Below are 16,304 nucleotides of genomic sequence, written 5' to 3' on the forward strand. Positions count from 1 at the left end.
ACTTACCAAGAAAAAAATCAGTCGACAAATTAATAGCAAATGATATGAATGCATAACATACAATTAGTAAAACAGCAAAATATGTAACATGCAAGCTTCGAGAGTTAACATATAGTTTAAAAACAAGTTTTGAGAACAATGGGTTAGGTAAGCAAGTTCCAAAATTCTGAGAAAGGATGTGACTCAATAAAATACTTCTGCTAGGAGCAAGATGGAAAATTACATGGCCCTCTAAGACAAATTCAATGTTACGACAAAATATGTGGAAATCAGTGAATCGCAACTCATATATCACAAATTAATTCTAAACCTAAGAGTTTTTATTAGCAGAATCTTGCCCCCGAGATAGATAACTCACCTCTTGTTCGGGGTTTCGAGTCTACAGTAGATTATCGAGATCAGCTCCGGTATTGAGTGTCGTAACTCATCTGGTTACAGTTTTTGCCATCCCCGTGACCATCTCTTCAGGGCAGAAATGTTAGTTTACAAACAACAAGTCAGTACACATACACACATCAAACAATTCGATAATTTCCATATGTTTAAAAGATTGCACAACTCATATATCACACATGGATTCTAAACTAAGTTTTTATTAGCAGAATCTCGCCTCCAATATAAATAACTCCCCTTTGTTCGGGGTTTCGAGCCTACAGTTGGGGCCAAGATCATGCAATCGAAACATAAACAAAAATTTATCAAAATTTACACCAAAAATGAACGCGATTTCAAGCAAAAATTAACGATATTAAACACATGAATCTGCATTGGGGTTAAATCAAATCAATTTCACAATCAAAGATGGAAACTCACATAAAATATAAAATCCTGCATACAACATACAACACAAATACATTATGAGACATGCAAAGATTACTACCTGCGTTAAATAACACAAAAATAAAATAGCTTTCGTAATCGCCATTAAAAACAAGATCCCAAACGTAACCAACTCTTCTAAAAATTGCGTGGTTTCCAGCTCTCAAAAATGTGTGCATCGTCGTAAATTGTATGTACAGGGTGGAACCTTTTAACTAATAGAGTATTGCATAGTATCCGCATGATTTTTGAAAATAATTACTCCTCCTTGGATAACTTTCGGTGCAATCTAACAAATTTGTTTTATTAATAATAAACCCCTAAAGCAAATCTAAAAAAGCGGCCGAGCACTTCAGTGTGACCCTACGAGTTCATTGGATTCTGATTGGATTTGACACATTTTCAATAAGCTTGTTACCTGTGGATATACAGAGTGGCCCAACGCGAAGTATACAGAGGGCTTTTAGGGTATAAAATTTAGAAATTTGGAAAAATCCTCGAACACGTCAATTTTGTATTCGAGGGGGACAACTTTTGGAATACAAATCACGAACCCAAGTCTTCACCCCTCTACGTAGGGAGCTTAACCCCTACAATTTTAAATGGAATCCTATGGCAAATGGTACATTATTTGAAAGCCAATTTAATCGTGATTACTAATCTTTTTAAGCTTTTTAAATTCTATTGATTCGTTTCGGAGATCGCATTTGAAGTGGTTTTTTCTACAATACGTGTTCGAGGATTTTTCGAAATTTCTAAATTTAATACCCTAAAAGCCCTCTGTATACTTCACGTTGGGCCACTCTGTATATCGTAGGCCTCGATACAGTGCATTAAAAAAACCTACGTTTTCAAATAACATTTGACTTTATAGTCTATTTAGTTCAGTTTTTATTGACCTTTTTCTCCGTAATGTTGGTGCAAGTATTACGCAATCTAAATCTAAATTTGGACGCTTCCGAAATAATTTCTTAAGAATTTTGCCGGTCATTTTGCTAATTTAATTTTAAACATCGCGTTCAATTTAGATTTTTGTTAGATTGTTGAGGTTGAACAACTTGTATTTTGTTAAAACCGGAAAATGGTAATAAATCGCATTATATTCCAGAATTAAGCAATTAACATTATTTATGCTCCCGTCATGATTTTTCCCTCGGTATAATTTCAAACGTAATATTTATTAATAAATACCACTTAAATTAATTTGATAAAACTTCTAACTGTAACGTTCAATTACACAGCTCTTCTTGGCGTATCTAACCACGTTGCCACGTGCTGCCGATTCACTTTTGTTGGATATGAAATAAATACCTTCGTCTACTTCGTTTAATAGCTTCTGCTTGAAATTGAAAGTAACTATTCACTAAAAAGTGGCATATCTGCATAGATGCTAAATCAGTTAACTGTTATATCCGCAGCTTCCTTTTGTAATTAGTAATCGCGTTAAAGTTTAGATTTACGGTTAGGTCGTCAGTATTGAAATGCAAATTAACAATAAACAAATTAATAATCTATTTATTAGGAGTTTTTTTTCATTGCGCTGTTGGGAAATTTTTAATTGGAATTTTATCCACTTGCATCTTGGCAACTGGCTTTCGGCAACGTTTTAACACTATTTACTTCCTAGTGGAAGAGTGTTTTTTGACAGAACGTTGCTACGAGAATGCAGTCAGTATATTATTCTAGTCAGGCATTTGCGTGTGTCAGTTACTCACAACACAACTAGGAAGTTACCACTATCGTTGGAAGAAATTGGCAAATGAGGTATAAATCAGCAAGTTTAATCTCTAATTTGCTCGTGATAACAGTTACTTGGCCGAACTATTTGATGTTATCACGCAGTATTGGCGTTTAGTTGTTTTCAATTTGGAGCCACCCAATTTATTTCACAAGTGAAGCGAAAATAACAATGAACAATGTAGATTAGGAGATTTTACTGACAACTATTTTGGACGATGCTGCGAAACTGCTACGGTAAATCGCAAAATCAGGCCTTGTGGTACAATTATTTTGAAATCCTAACGCTTCATCAACACTGATTGTTTTAAAAAATGACATTTGCATAATCACATTTTTTTATTCAAACGATACGCGCATGTAATTAAATAAAGGACGATTTTCACATTTTATACTAAACGCAATTTTATCATTAAAATGTTTAAAATGTTTACATAAAATATACATAAAACAGATTAAGTGAGAAATTTAAATTGGCGACATAAATGCTAAATATGATTACTTGCGCGATTAGAAAGAATGAGAAAAAGAGAAGTAAACATATTCGAAGTCTTGCTTCGGTGACGCATCTAATGCATTAGTATCTTCCCTACTACGTATAACGATTTTGTACGAAATTTATTTTTTTAAATTGCTTGTGTATAAAAAAGAGAAAAAAATCTATCTTGAATTTTTATTTCTCAAAATTGTTTTTGTCCACTATATGGGAAACTGTTAAAAACGAAAAAAATTATTTCATTTCTAACCACACTATTTTCGCTTATTTTGCACTCTTCCAATTGTAAGAATAACTGTTAATGCCCACAAAATAACAAACAGTTGGAAACTGTTGGTTTCAACAGGATGGTGCACTCGCTCACAAAGCCCTAATTGTTCTAGAATACTTACCGGACAAATTTCCTGAGGAATGGAGCATTTGTCCCATACGTATTCTCGCATTATTACGGCGTTGTGTGTGGATGCACCATCCTGTTGAAATCCACAGTTTCCAACTTTTTTTGTGCCGTATATCGTTGTATTCGTAATAAAAAATGCTACTCAATATGCTCGTAGTGTGTGGTTTTTGTATGGATCATATAAAAAAATAAAGTTGATAATGGTTTTTACGAAACGAAACGTTATATTGAAAATCTATCAACGGTGCCTTGTAGAGCGCAAAAAGTAACAATGAGAAAGTGTTTTTTATTTTTTGTATCTATTCAAATAACATCAGAAAAAAATAAAAACGCAATCGGCAAATTTCGGTTTTTCTGGAATATCTTCGTATTATAGTAATCGGAATTTGTCTTGTCTTGATAATAATTGTTTAATTGCGCAACTTTTCCCAAATTTGACCATCGCGCATCTTCTATGGTTTCGGAGATCCTTATTTTCGTAGATGGATTCCGAATATCTGCTTGTGTGAAACCATCAACATCGCTAACGAGTTTCTTACATTGCCTTGTTTTTTAGGACTAAATTATTTTAATGGGGGCCTATTTCAGCTTTTTAACACTGGAGAATAAGGGCAAGCTTAATCAAATTCCCATATCTAAAGTGAATGCTTTTGTGAAGAATGGAAACAAAATGTGATCTTGTTGCTTGTTTCTTTACACTTACTCTTTGCACAAAGAAGTTAATGCTTTGCATGGTTGAAAATTGAAGTTGAGTGGAGATTTCTCAAAAAATCACCCACATCTTAACACCATATTTGCTCACTTTTTATTTGGAAAATCATGTTCAAGTTATCATACTAAATCATTTAATCAACTGAAGAATGCTTACTTTATTTTAATTTATGATGGAAGTCCCGTCATATTTGCATTTGGCAACACTTAGCAGAAACAGAAATTTATTTCGCATGTCAGTATACGAGTCCAATCAATATCCGTATATACGGAATTTTTTTCTTTTTAACCAGTCCTTTTTTCATATAGTGTGATATATTATTTACGTAATATCCCGAAACAACTTTGCATAAATACGCTTTACCGTACATAAAGAAGGCAACTCTCAAATGCTTATTATCGGCAAGGGATGTCGTATTTATTTCGCGGAATTGAGAAAACCCGGCGAGCCTGCCGTATTCCACTAAATGGAATTTCGAGTGCTTTCGTTTCTTAGAAATTACACTTGAAGGTGGAATCGAAATAGCAGTGCACTTACGTTATCTAAATAAGATCTAAACACGTTGAATGCACTTTTGCAAATTATAAAAAGATGATTCTTTTATTTGCATGGAAGGCTACGGAAAACCTTTTAAAATATCTCCTATATAGGTACAATACGATTGTGCAAAGACATCGGGACAGTTTCTTGGCAACAAGCAAACAATCCATCAGAAATTCACTTGACAGCCGCATTGCAACTTGAATCCAACGTGTGTATGCAGAACAACTGCATGCATTATTCATATCTTTGGGTACATGCTATGTGTTCAGAACTTAATCTTCAAGTGCGTGATCCTTTACCTTTGGGCTTTTAGTATTAACGGCCTTACTCTTTAGATTTTTTTGGGTGTTAAACTGAACAGTTTATAAGTATATTATTAGTGCATACTTTTAGTAATTTCTGCTTCTTAGCTGAAGAGATGGAGGTTAGTGTTTAATGACTAAGTGGACATAATAATTTTGTGTGAGCCGTGCCCGTTTCGTGCGTTAAAATGTATGAATATACCAGCTCTTGCAGTTTGTGCGGCGTTTAACTTTAGTTCACCCTGTAGAGTAGGCACTCCATTATATACAAACAAGTACCCACCCTAAGATCGTATGCAACGCCTATCAGACTTGCTTTATACCATTCAGGTAGAATTTTCCTTTATACCAATAAACAATTTTTCAGAAAAACACTCATTTCTGCTCCCATTTCAACAATAGCGCTATCTAACCACCCTACAATTTTGAACTCGATAACTTCGGCCTGGAATTAGGGGACATATTTGTTCTAAATCGGGAAAATAGCGGAATTATGTTTTTCCATTTTCACTAAATCCACAAGGTCGAGATTCGGGATTCTAATTACATTACACTCTAATTAATCCATTATTTAATCGGAATTTAGATCCTTTGTGCAATAATGTATACACAATAACGTATTATTATTAGAATAAGATGAGATTTCGCCAGAATAAAATCTCGAAAACTCGTTTGTGTTGTTATTTTGGGCATACATAGATTGTAATGTATTAGTTCTGCACAACATACACTTTTTAAAAAGCGTGTATTCGTTTATTTTAGTGTTGAAAACACATGCTAGTTTCGAAATTTATATGTAACGTTTATATGAAACGCTCGAATGTTAAAAGGATAAGGTTTGAAGTTATTAAAATTTATCATCCGTCTTAAAACACCCTGTAGAAGGGCGATCGAAATTTAAATCATTCGCATCACGTCAGATTTGTTGATTTTGGAAGGCTTTTTGAAATTCAAATCAACGGAGCCGTACAGGGCGCAAGAGAATAGCAGTCAAACGTCAGAAATTTTGAAAAAGCTTGAATGAAAACATTTGATGCTGGGTATAGAGAAAAACGACGTAAGATGTTCCTTTAGATTCCGAAAATAGAATAAAATATAGGGCGTTCTATTTAAAATAAGAAAGCTACTATCCACATCCTGTAAAACCGGAAGTGAAACGATCATGATAATATTTTCATTCGATAGATCATGAAAAACTATCTTGGTATGCAAATTTTCAATTTTTAATGGGAGTCAAGAATACTTTTAGGTAACGGTTTGTGTATTTATGGGCCAGTCGCCCTATTTAAAAATTTGTGAGGGTTGCAAACCCCTAGCTCAGGGTTGAAGTTGCAAGAGTTATTTTTCTATAAAAACTAGCCCTCTTCTCTTTGGTTAAAATCGACCGGTTTTTGTTTTTTTTTAAACATTTATTTTTATTCATGTTAGAGGGGGCTAGACATTTCCGTTGAAGCACCTTGTATAAATAACAGCAGTATTTACAAAACTATATCGATGATTTTGAAAACTTCGATATCTTCTTCCCATTTGATTGAAATGTATTGAATCTCGTCAAATATCGACATATTCTCAATGGGCTTCACTTTAATTCCCTAGGCTGCAGTACATGGTGTCTTATGTGTAATCTACCCCTGGCTGAAATCTGATTTAAAGGCGTTGTAAAAAGATTCATTACGCTACAATTCACACACCAAACTTTGGGGCTGCTGTGAATAAATGGTTTATTTAGCATTTTTAAACTTAGGGGATTGCATGATTAAATATACAAAACTTCCTAAGAGCACCATTAAACTGGTATATTTTTATTCATTTATTATTACTCAACTTGATTATGCATACGAACATTTATCAGTTTATAATTTATTGCTTCCTTTATGATAATTGGTACAATTCTCTCATCTAGTAGTTGCAAGATGCAAAGTTTTGTAATTATTTCTTAATAATAAAAATTTGATGGTAATCCAGTCGAATAAAATGAAAATTAGTTCCGCTAATTGGTACTATACGTAAAATAAACATTGGGAACAGCTTTATTAGTTCTTAAACATTTTATGGTGTTTTATCTAAACCGTTTGATTTGATACTTCCAAACCTACTTTTATCTGCTTCGGTAGCAGTAGCATCTTACTAAAAATTAGTACTCGTTTGATATAATCACCAAAGATATTAACAATGGAATTTCACTTAATAATAAATAGGTAAACAGGCATAACTGTCAACAATAAGTAACCCTAAACCCCTTTGAATAACTCGATTTTCTCGACTACTCCTCTAGGGTCCAAGATACATAAGTTACATTGCGTTGTAAAATGTTAATACCTACAATAAAAAATAGGTTTAACGTTTATGGTACAGGGTGCGCTAATAAACTTGTTTCCGTATAATACGCGATAGCCAATAGCCAATCGATTCTGAAAATCTACAATTCCTGTGCCTAAAATGAAAAACGATTTGTTTCTCTTACCTTAAACCGTAATTCAACCGGGAAATTGCTATTGTTCTTTCTCGCATGCAAAATGTGTGAGCACACTGTATCAGCTTCTAAGAAAACAACGTATTTAAATAAAAGGTTAAAAGAGATGTCAAAAAATTCAAACAATATTACTGAGATATACAAATATACATATCGTATTTAACATAAGGTACGTGTTGTACGTAATACGTAATGCCATCATCATATCATATCTGATATAAAAGGCCGAAGTATTGCACGTGTCCCACACACGCAAGCTATAGTCGTGACATTGCGTCACTAGTAAACATTGAAGATTAAATCTGAAATGTAGAAGGAAGAACGGTTTCAGAATCCTCTATTGCGAAATCTCGCCGATTTATTTTTGTGACATGTCGAAGTGATCGTTTCTAATTAGATCATATAATGCTTTCACACCTGCCTGGTCGGGTTGGAGAGATACAATTTGATTGCTTGGAAAAGCTTCCTTTTTTTATATTTTCTTTTCATAATGCATTCTTTATACATTTAAAGTGCACCTCAAACATATTGGTCTTTTTTGGGCTTGGCATTCATTTATTTGTTTAATGGGCGTATGGGAGGGAAGTGATCAATGTTCGGGCAAACATTAATATTGCTTTTACTAGAACGAGAGAAATATTGGCCTAGAAGAGTATTACGTTTAAAGGCTTAGAAAGAAACATTCAGTTTTATAAATTAGATGTTGAAGTTTTATTAATTCTATTTAGATATTTTATACCTAGCAACCCTAGTGTTTCGGCCAACTGTAAATTAAATTGAATACACAACATTCCTCCCTCTTTACAAAATGAAATCTAATTAAACAAATTGTGAACTGGTGTAAATCGGAGAGGAGCGCGTCGTGTCCGTTCCGACCTTCTTGGAGCTACCGGTGTCACCTGGTCTCTTTCAGTCGCGTCGGCTCTGGCAGTTTCCTGCGCTGGTGATAGAACTGGGGTAGCTGTTCCCAGAGTGGGCTCGGCGGCCGCTGGCGAGTTCCTTTGTTGGCCATGAAAACGAATACGTCGCAATATGGGCTCTTCAGGCGTTGTTTTTCGTTGTTGGTCGACACCTGTTTCTTTGATATTTTCTGCGAATATTCTAATTTGGTCGATATGACGTTTCACCGTTTTATCCCCATGTTTAATTTCATAGTGAAGATCTCCGAGGCGAGCAGTAATAACTCCTGGGAGCCATTTGTCCATGTTTTTGTTTCCAGATAAGAAGTACACATCTTGTCCAACGTTTAGTATGCGGAAGGTAGAGCTCATGTTTGCTTGATGTTTTTGGGTGACTCTTGTCTGGACATCGTCAGGTCTTGTCAGGTCAAGACGAGTTCGTAGGTCTCGCCCTAGGAAAAGTCGGGCCGGTGGAAGCATCGTAACCGAATGTGGAGCCTTCCGGTATTGACGAAGGAACTCGTTTAGGTTGCTCCGGAGCGTTTCTTTAGTTGTTTTCATTGCGTAAAGCGCATCCTTCACAGTTTGAACGTAGCGTTCTGCTTGCCCGTTTGTAGAGGGATGGTAAGGTGCCGACAGTTTGTGATACTTCACGCCACTATTTCGTAGGAAGCTTTTAAAATCATCTGCGATGAACTGCCTACCATTGTCTGACACTACCGTAACTGGCACACCGTATGCCGTGAATAAATCGTCCAGGATTGTAATTGTGGCGGTGGCTGTCGTGGAAGTCGTAGGTCTTACTTCAAGCCATTTACTGTAGGCATCTACGATGATCAATAGCATTTTGTCTGCTACTGGACCCGCGTAATCAATGTGAATGCGTTCCCACGGTGCTTTAGGGTATTCCCAGTGATGTTCTCGAAACTTGGGCGGAACGTGAGCGTGTCTGATACAATCTGTGCAGGACTTTGCTACATTCTCAATGTCCGTGTCGATTCCCGGCCAAAACACAAAGGAACGTGCCATTGCCTTCATCTTGACTATACCTAAGTGGGCCGCATGCAGGTCTTTGAGGATAGCGTGTCGTAACGTCGGTGGTACGACCACTCTATGTTCAAACATCAGACAGTTCGCAGCGAGTGTATACTTAACCTCTGGCGCTTTGAGACCATGTTGGGCCAAGTTTTGGCCTGTTTCTAAAAGTTGAATAATTCGGCCGAGATGCAAGTCTTTTCTAGTTTCGCGGGCTATAGTTTCGGATTTGACAGGGAGCTGTTGAATCTGATGAATTGTGAAAAAATCGAAATCGTCAAACCCATCTACCTCCTCCCTCGTAGCCGATGAGATGTGGCGAATTGCACTTGCCGATCCCGTTGGTGGTGTGACTCTTGAGCAGTAATCTGCGTTGGCGTTTGCTTTTGATGTCTTATATACTACTTCGTAATCAAAATGTGCAAGATAATCGGCGTAATTGGCCATACGACTGATGCACAACACTGGCAAAGATTTCTCAGGATGCAGTATCTGTGTGAGTGGTTTGTGGTCTGTAATTAGTGTAAAATGACGTGCGTATACATAATTGAAAAACTTTTTTACTGCCCAGACGATAGCGAGAGCCTCCTTATATCAATCTGTGGGTACCTTTGTTCGGTTGCAGACATTGCCCGACTTGCAAAAGCGATTGGGCGCTCTTGTCCGTTATCGAGGCGATGTGAAAGTACTGCACCTAGACCCGTTTTGCTGGCATCTGTTGCTAGTAAAATAGGAAGAGATGGATCGTAGAGCATAAGTACTTGCGGTGACGTCAGTGCTTCTTTGATGTCTATGTATGCCTTTTCTGAAAACTTGGATGGTTTTTTTTCAATTATTTCGTCACAACTTTCTCGAGATAACAGACCGTGTAACAGTTGTTCAATAAGCATCCTGTCTAAAAATGATTCGTACTCACAGTGTGCAGCGGTCTGGCGCAATCGGAGTGAAAAACTGGCAACTGATTCACCCTCGTTTTGTTTAACTTGTCGGAATTTAATGCTTTCCGCGTACTTATTACGTGTCGAATCCAAGTGATTACTAAGTGTAGTCTTGATCTCATCATAAGAGAGGGTTTCTGGATTAGCCGGACTCACTAAAAATTTCAAGGTATCATTCAGTTCAGATCCCATATAAACACGAGCGTAGTTTGCGTGTTGGTTTACAGGAATTTTGCTCAGTTCTAGAGCCCAGGAGAAACGTGTGAAGTAGTCCTTGATAGTTGTTCGTTCCACTAAGCTGTACTGAGATATCGTGAATGGAGGTGGTCGTCGTTGAGATGGTACGATATCGTCGGTGTTATCGCCGCTGTCACTAACGGTTGACAGTTGTGCGGCGCGGTTGAGAATTCTGGTGAATGCCCGGAGAAGTTCGGGGGAGAATTCTTCCATGCTTAACGACTACGAAGAACTTACAGATTGTTCAGTCGTGAATTAGCACGAGGTACCAAATTGTGTTTGGCGATTCGATTGTGGATTAGCAGGAGGTACCAAATTGTGTTTGGTGTTTGGATCGTGCTTCAAAATTTATATACGTTTTTCTTCTTCTTTTTTATCTTCTTGAGTCAATCCCACTTCTGACACCATTATTACGTTTAAAGGCTTAGAAAGAAACATTCAGTTTTATAAATTAGATGTTGAAGTTTTATTAATTCTATTTAGATATTTTATACTTAGCAACCCTAGTGTTTCGGCCAACTATAAATTAAATTGAATACACAACAAAGAGGATAATCTTTTGCCCTGTAAAGCAACCTAGTTAATGCCGAACCTTACAATGAAAGAACTTTCCTCAATAATTGAACGGTTTTATTTTTCAAGATGGTTTGGTTTATGACATTATTATAACATTTATTTAAGAGAACTTTGAGTATGATTATATTGACCGACAGAATGGCGTAACATTTATTTTTTTTTTGAGGCAGTCAAGTACACTTTTCTCAGATAGCGAAAAATGTTAGATATAAAAAAAAGAAGTGCCTTGATGAGCTGTACAAAAAAGTCTCATCCATTTTTTTGCGTCCGGTTCAAAATAAAGGCGCCAGAAGTAAATATAGTCAGAAGATAGGCAGTTTTATTAAAATTGGACATATTTGACCGCCCCTCCCAACCTTAAGCCACCACTGGCAGATACATACATACATTATAAGTTAATTGTATGTGATCATTTAAAATTGTCTTTAACTGGTGTTAAAATACACATTTTTTAATCCCCAGTATCAATAATTACATTGAAAACACAGAAGAAAACACTTTTGGTTTAACTATTTATCGATTCTAAATTTCTAAGGAATGACACAAGCGCTTTTATCATCCACAGAATAGTTTGAATTAGAGTATATCTTATTGTTTAATATAATAATGTATTTGTTTAAAATTTGACTATGTTCACTTATGCGGTCTGAACTTAATGCATGCATTATGATCGAAGTTACACAAATAGAAGTTTGCCCTATTTTAAAACGCTACAAGCATGCAATTAACCAGAAAACTTGCAGACAAGTTTGAAGTGTGTCTGGAATTACAGACATATCTATTGAATTTTGTTATAACAACTTTAATAAGGTGTTTAATGATGGCTCGTTTGTCAATGAAGGCACTTATGTTGGATGTTTGATATCCTGTATTAATAAGCAATTTTTCTAGTATTTCAAAAATGCAACCATCCATGAATGGTGTTTCAGTTTATTTCTGTATACTTCTTTCTACAATTGCGTGTGTTCTAAATAAGAAACTGGTTGCGTATGTATTTTAAAATGACAGACAATACATTAGGTATTTTTTACTGAACTGTTGAAAAACTGGTATCCTCCATTTTAATTGAGAAATATTTATAGAAAGGCTATAGTCATATGCCGTTACCAACACGAAAAGACATAAAAATCTAACAAATCTGAAAATTTAATAGAGAAAAGTTGAGTTAAGGGTTGGATTAATTTCGTGCACAATCGCTCGCTGCTTTCAGTTGTATTTACACAATTTCATATTACACGTAGGTGTTTACTTCAAATTACTTTGCAATTTGTTAGTGGAATAATGCTAGGTAAATAGTTTGTCACGAAATTACAACATGCATGAGAGCACTTCCCCTACATCACACACAAGTTAACTAAATTACATTTACAAGTAAAAGATTATGTAGACAGGCGTTTGTAAACGTTTAGGTTTATTTTATCTTTCCTGCTTCCACATTTAATCTTTTTTTAGATACAAATTAATCCCAGATTTTAGTTTACCGTCAACATTAATTTGTAATTATCAACAATAAGAACAAGCAAAAAACGAAAGTTTGGATGAAAGTAGGTACTGATCTGGAAAACGTTTTTGTGTACGGAAGTTACATTTGTCGTTTGAAAATCTTATGAAGTATATTACATTCAACACAGGCTCTTACAGCATCAGTAGGGTGCCATAAAATTAAATTGACCTGAGCTTTAGTAAGACCTGGGTCACTTGGAGAAAGGTAACTCAAACACCTATTATGACGGCAACTGTACATCGATTTTAACCTGAAAACAGTGCTCATTCCATCCCTCGTACACTCCCCCCTCCATAGAAAAGAGGCGTATTAACATTCGGGTGTAATAATGGTAGGTTCATAACTAACGGAGATGTCAAAAGGGTCTTTCTTATTTTTTGACCTGAATTGCCAATTCACGAACTCCGATAAATTTGATAAAGAATCCACCTGCAAAATGTCATCGTAATCGGTCCACTCGTTTTCGGGATATCGTGCTAACGGACAGACGGACAGACACCTCAAAATTATAAACTCGCTAGGAGAACGTTAACAAGGCAATTATTTAAAGAAAATTTACATCTAATAATTCTCATACAAAGTAAAATCAACTTCGAAATCAAATGACATGATCGGCATTGTGATCCAACCCAAACCATGATCACATATACCGCTAACAACAAAAATTGAAATAAGGCATACAGGATGACTCATCATTCCTCATCAAACGGAAAATGTTAAATAATTTCAAGCAAGCCACGGAATTATTGCCTTAAAAATACAGTGTACTTCAAGGGAATAATTCTAGATTTATTCCCAAATCAAATGTGGTGGTTAGTATCCCTGATTTTGTAATTTTTTTTCTCTATCGAGTGACGTAAAAATCCAATAGGGCATCGATAGGAATAAGAAAGTGGATGTGATTTATTCGAAGATACTTTGAAAGGGAAAATTAATTTACATAAAATTCGGCAATTCTTTGCATATTTAAGCGACCTTATATCTTTTACGGTTTACATTATCTCCAAACTAAACATTGGAAAAAACACACCCTGTATATGCACCATACCCTGAAGATGAACCAAATCCAAATTAATAGCTTTAAACTTAAAATCAACTTTGTCTTATTTTTAACATTAAATTCGATTGACAACTTGGGGTTAATTGATAGTATGGCCGTATGGGGCATATTTCTATTTACTTTGCAGTAAAAATACATAATAAACAAAATACACGAACCTTAGATTTAAATGGTTTGCGGCATTCTATAAAACATATACAAAGACGAATTTTGGCCCATTAAAGAATGCATAAGGTATTGAGCATATACAATACAATACAGGGTGATTCAAACTCCTTGACCTTTGACTGGGTGGATTATTGAGGATGAACGGTGTGGTACAGAAAATATAGCAAAAATAATTCGAATTAAATTATTAATTATTGTGGTTCAAATTTGCGACTTTTTTATTAGACAAATTGTTGTAATTTTTCACAAGGTCGAGTTAAATAGTTAATAAGTAGCGGAGTATCTCGAGAACATGCATTTTTAGATTCGTTTACATTACCTTTAATTTAACCTGATGGGAAACTATGTGTCAACATAGAACACAGCAATAACTGGTGTCATCTTCTTACCAACGTATGGATTTGAGATAGCATAGGTATGTCATTTGGCACGTTCATATTTATGTTTTTATAGTTGATGTTGCCTTCAATGTCTATTTTTTTTAGCGCATTTTGGCAAATTTATTTATAAAAAGGTAGCTTTTAATATCACTTTGACCGGATGGCTAGTAGCAATCGAGGGCCCGTAGATGAACGTTTGTAGAAAGAGGAGGAATGTGCGTGTACCTACCGGGGCCGTGTAATTAACAACTTTAGAAATACATGCTGTGAGGTCGGCGACATCTGGGCGCCATCACCGAGCACGGTTTACTAATATGGTGATTTTTCAGTTTTGCTCCTTGTACGGTTTTGGTACGATTGTTTTCAAATTTGTGTCGTCGGAAAGATCTTGTAAACGCGCACGGAATGTTGTTTTTTTCGTAGGGTCGAAATTAACAACTTTTTGCAAGGCTCACCTCTTCGAGGGGTAGTTGACGTCAGGCGCCCGAAAGTTACTTTCCGTTGCGAATTTGGCACGCGGTTTAAAGTTTCTTAAAGCTCGAATGTTGCCGACGAGAGCTTACTGATGGTAGAGTCAACACTTCAAACTTAAATTGCAGATGAACGGGTCGTCCATGTTATCATATGGATCTCCGAAACCATAGAAGATACGACGATTGTCAAATTCGCGCAATTAAACAGTTATTATCATGCTTTAAAGAAAACCAGAATATTCCGGTTACTCCCGAAGATATGCCAGAAAAACCGAAGTTTGTCAATATCGTTTTTATTTTTTTCTGATGTTATTTGAACAGATACAAAAAAATAAAAAAAACCTTTCTCACTTTTTGAGCTCTACAAGACACCGTTGAAAGATTTTCAATACCACGTTTCGTTTCTGAGAAATCATCATCAACTTTTATTTATATGACCCGTACACAAAAATGCTACTCAATACAGTGTTGATGACGATTTCTCCGAAACGAAACGTTGTATTGAAGATCTGTCAACGCTGTCTTGTAGAGCTCAAACAGGGGCAATGAGAAAGTGTTTTTTTATTTTTTGTATCTGTTCAAATCACAAAAAAATAAAAACCAAATCGGCAAATTTCGGTTTTTCTGGCATAGGTATCTTCGGAAGTAATGGGAATTTTCTGGTTTTCATTACAGCATTATAATTACTTTTTAATTGCGCAGGTATTCTCTAATTTGACCATCGTATCTTCTCTATGGTTTCGGAGATCCCCATGACACTATCATATAACCATTGAAGATAGTTATAAATTCAATGATATAACTAAGATGCACTTAAATTGTGGGACTGGAAATTTTTGTATAAGAATTTAGAAAATAACGGAAATGGGTTCAAGACTTTTAACTTTAGATTTTACAGAATTTCCTGTTATAGGTAATTGCTAGATTGACAATTTTATTTTGTGAATTAAACATCAGTTCTACAGATTGATTGCGTATCGGATTCTAGTGGATACTCATTATCTTGCATTATTCTTAGTATTTCTTCTTTGAACGAACAGCGAGCAAAAAATTTCTTACATCAAAAAGAGAATTGTTCCCAGAGTGTTTGAGCTACATTTTTTGGTTTCATTAGCGTCGCAGGTTGTTGTTATTATTGTCAGTTTGAGTTCTTATTTGATTAATGCTGCGATGTATAGAATAGGTTATTAAAACGCTGCGTGAAATTTATAACTGTCATATAAACTTAAACGGACGATTTCCAGTTGAAAACCTTTATTATCCGTATATGAAAACTTGGAGGAAGTTAAATTGGATGTAATACGCAATGTCGTAAAGTATTTTTTCTCAATAAAAGACTAAAGAAAAGATCGGTCATCGGCAATAAAAGGATGCATTAAAATAACTAACGTAGACTAAGTTACAATGAGTAAAATGAGTAATCCTAACGCAATTGAAAAAAGAACTCTGAAAATACATTAAACTGTTGGATAGCGCAAACTACACAGAGGTTGAGCGTATATATTCATTAGCATTGCAAAGTGTAGAAAAAACTACACTATTTACTACGGAA

The 16,304-nt window shown here is 35.4% G+C and overlaps 1 protein-coding gene across 1 annotated transcript; it reads right to left on the reverse strand.

Annotated features, from left to right (window-relative positions):
- Nucleotides 1–8,297: 8,297 nt before the first annotated feature.
- LOC116167072 (uncharacterized protein K02A2.6-like) lies at nucleotides 8,298–9,863 on the reverse strand. Its single transcript, XM_031482309.1, has one exon. It carries the CDS (start codon nucleotides 9,861–9,863, stop codon nucleotides 8,298–8,300), a length of 1,566 nt encoding a protein of 521 aa, XP_031338169.1.
- Between the last annotated feature and the right edge of the window lie 6,441 nt (nucleotides 9,864–16,304).

Source organism: Photinus pyralis, unplaced genomic scaffold (genome assembly GCF_008802855.1).
Source record: "Photinus pyralis isolate 1611_PpyrPB1 unplaced genomic scaffold, Ppyr1.3 Ppyr1.4_LG3b, whole genome shotgun sequence".
In the NCBI taxonomy this organism is placed as follows: Eukaryota; Metazoa; Arthropoda; class Insecta; order Coleoptera; family Lampyridae; genus Photinus; species Photinus pyralis.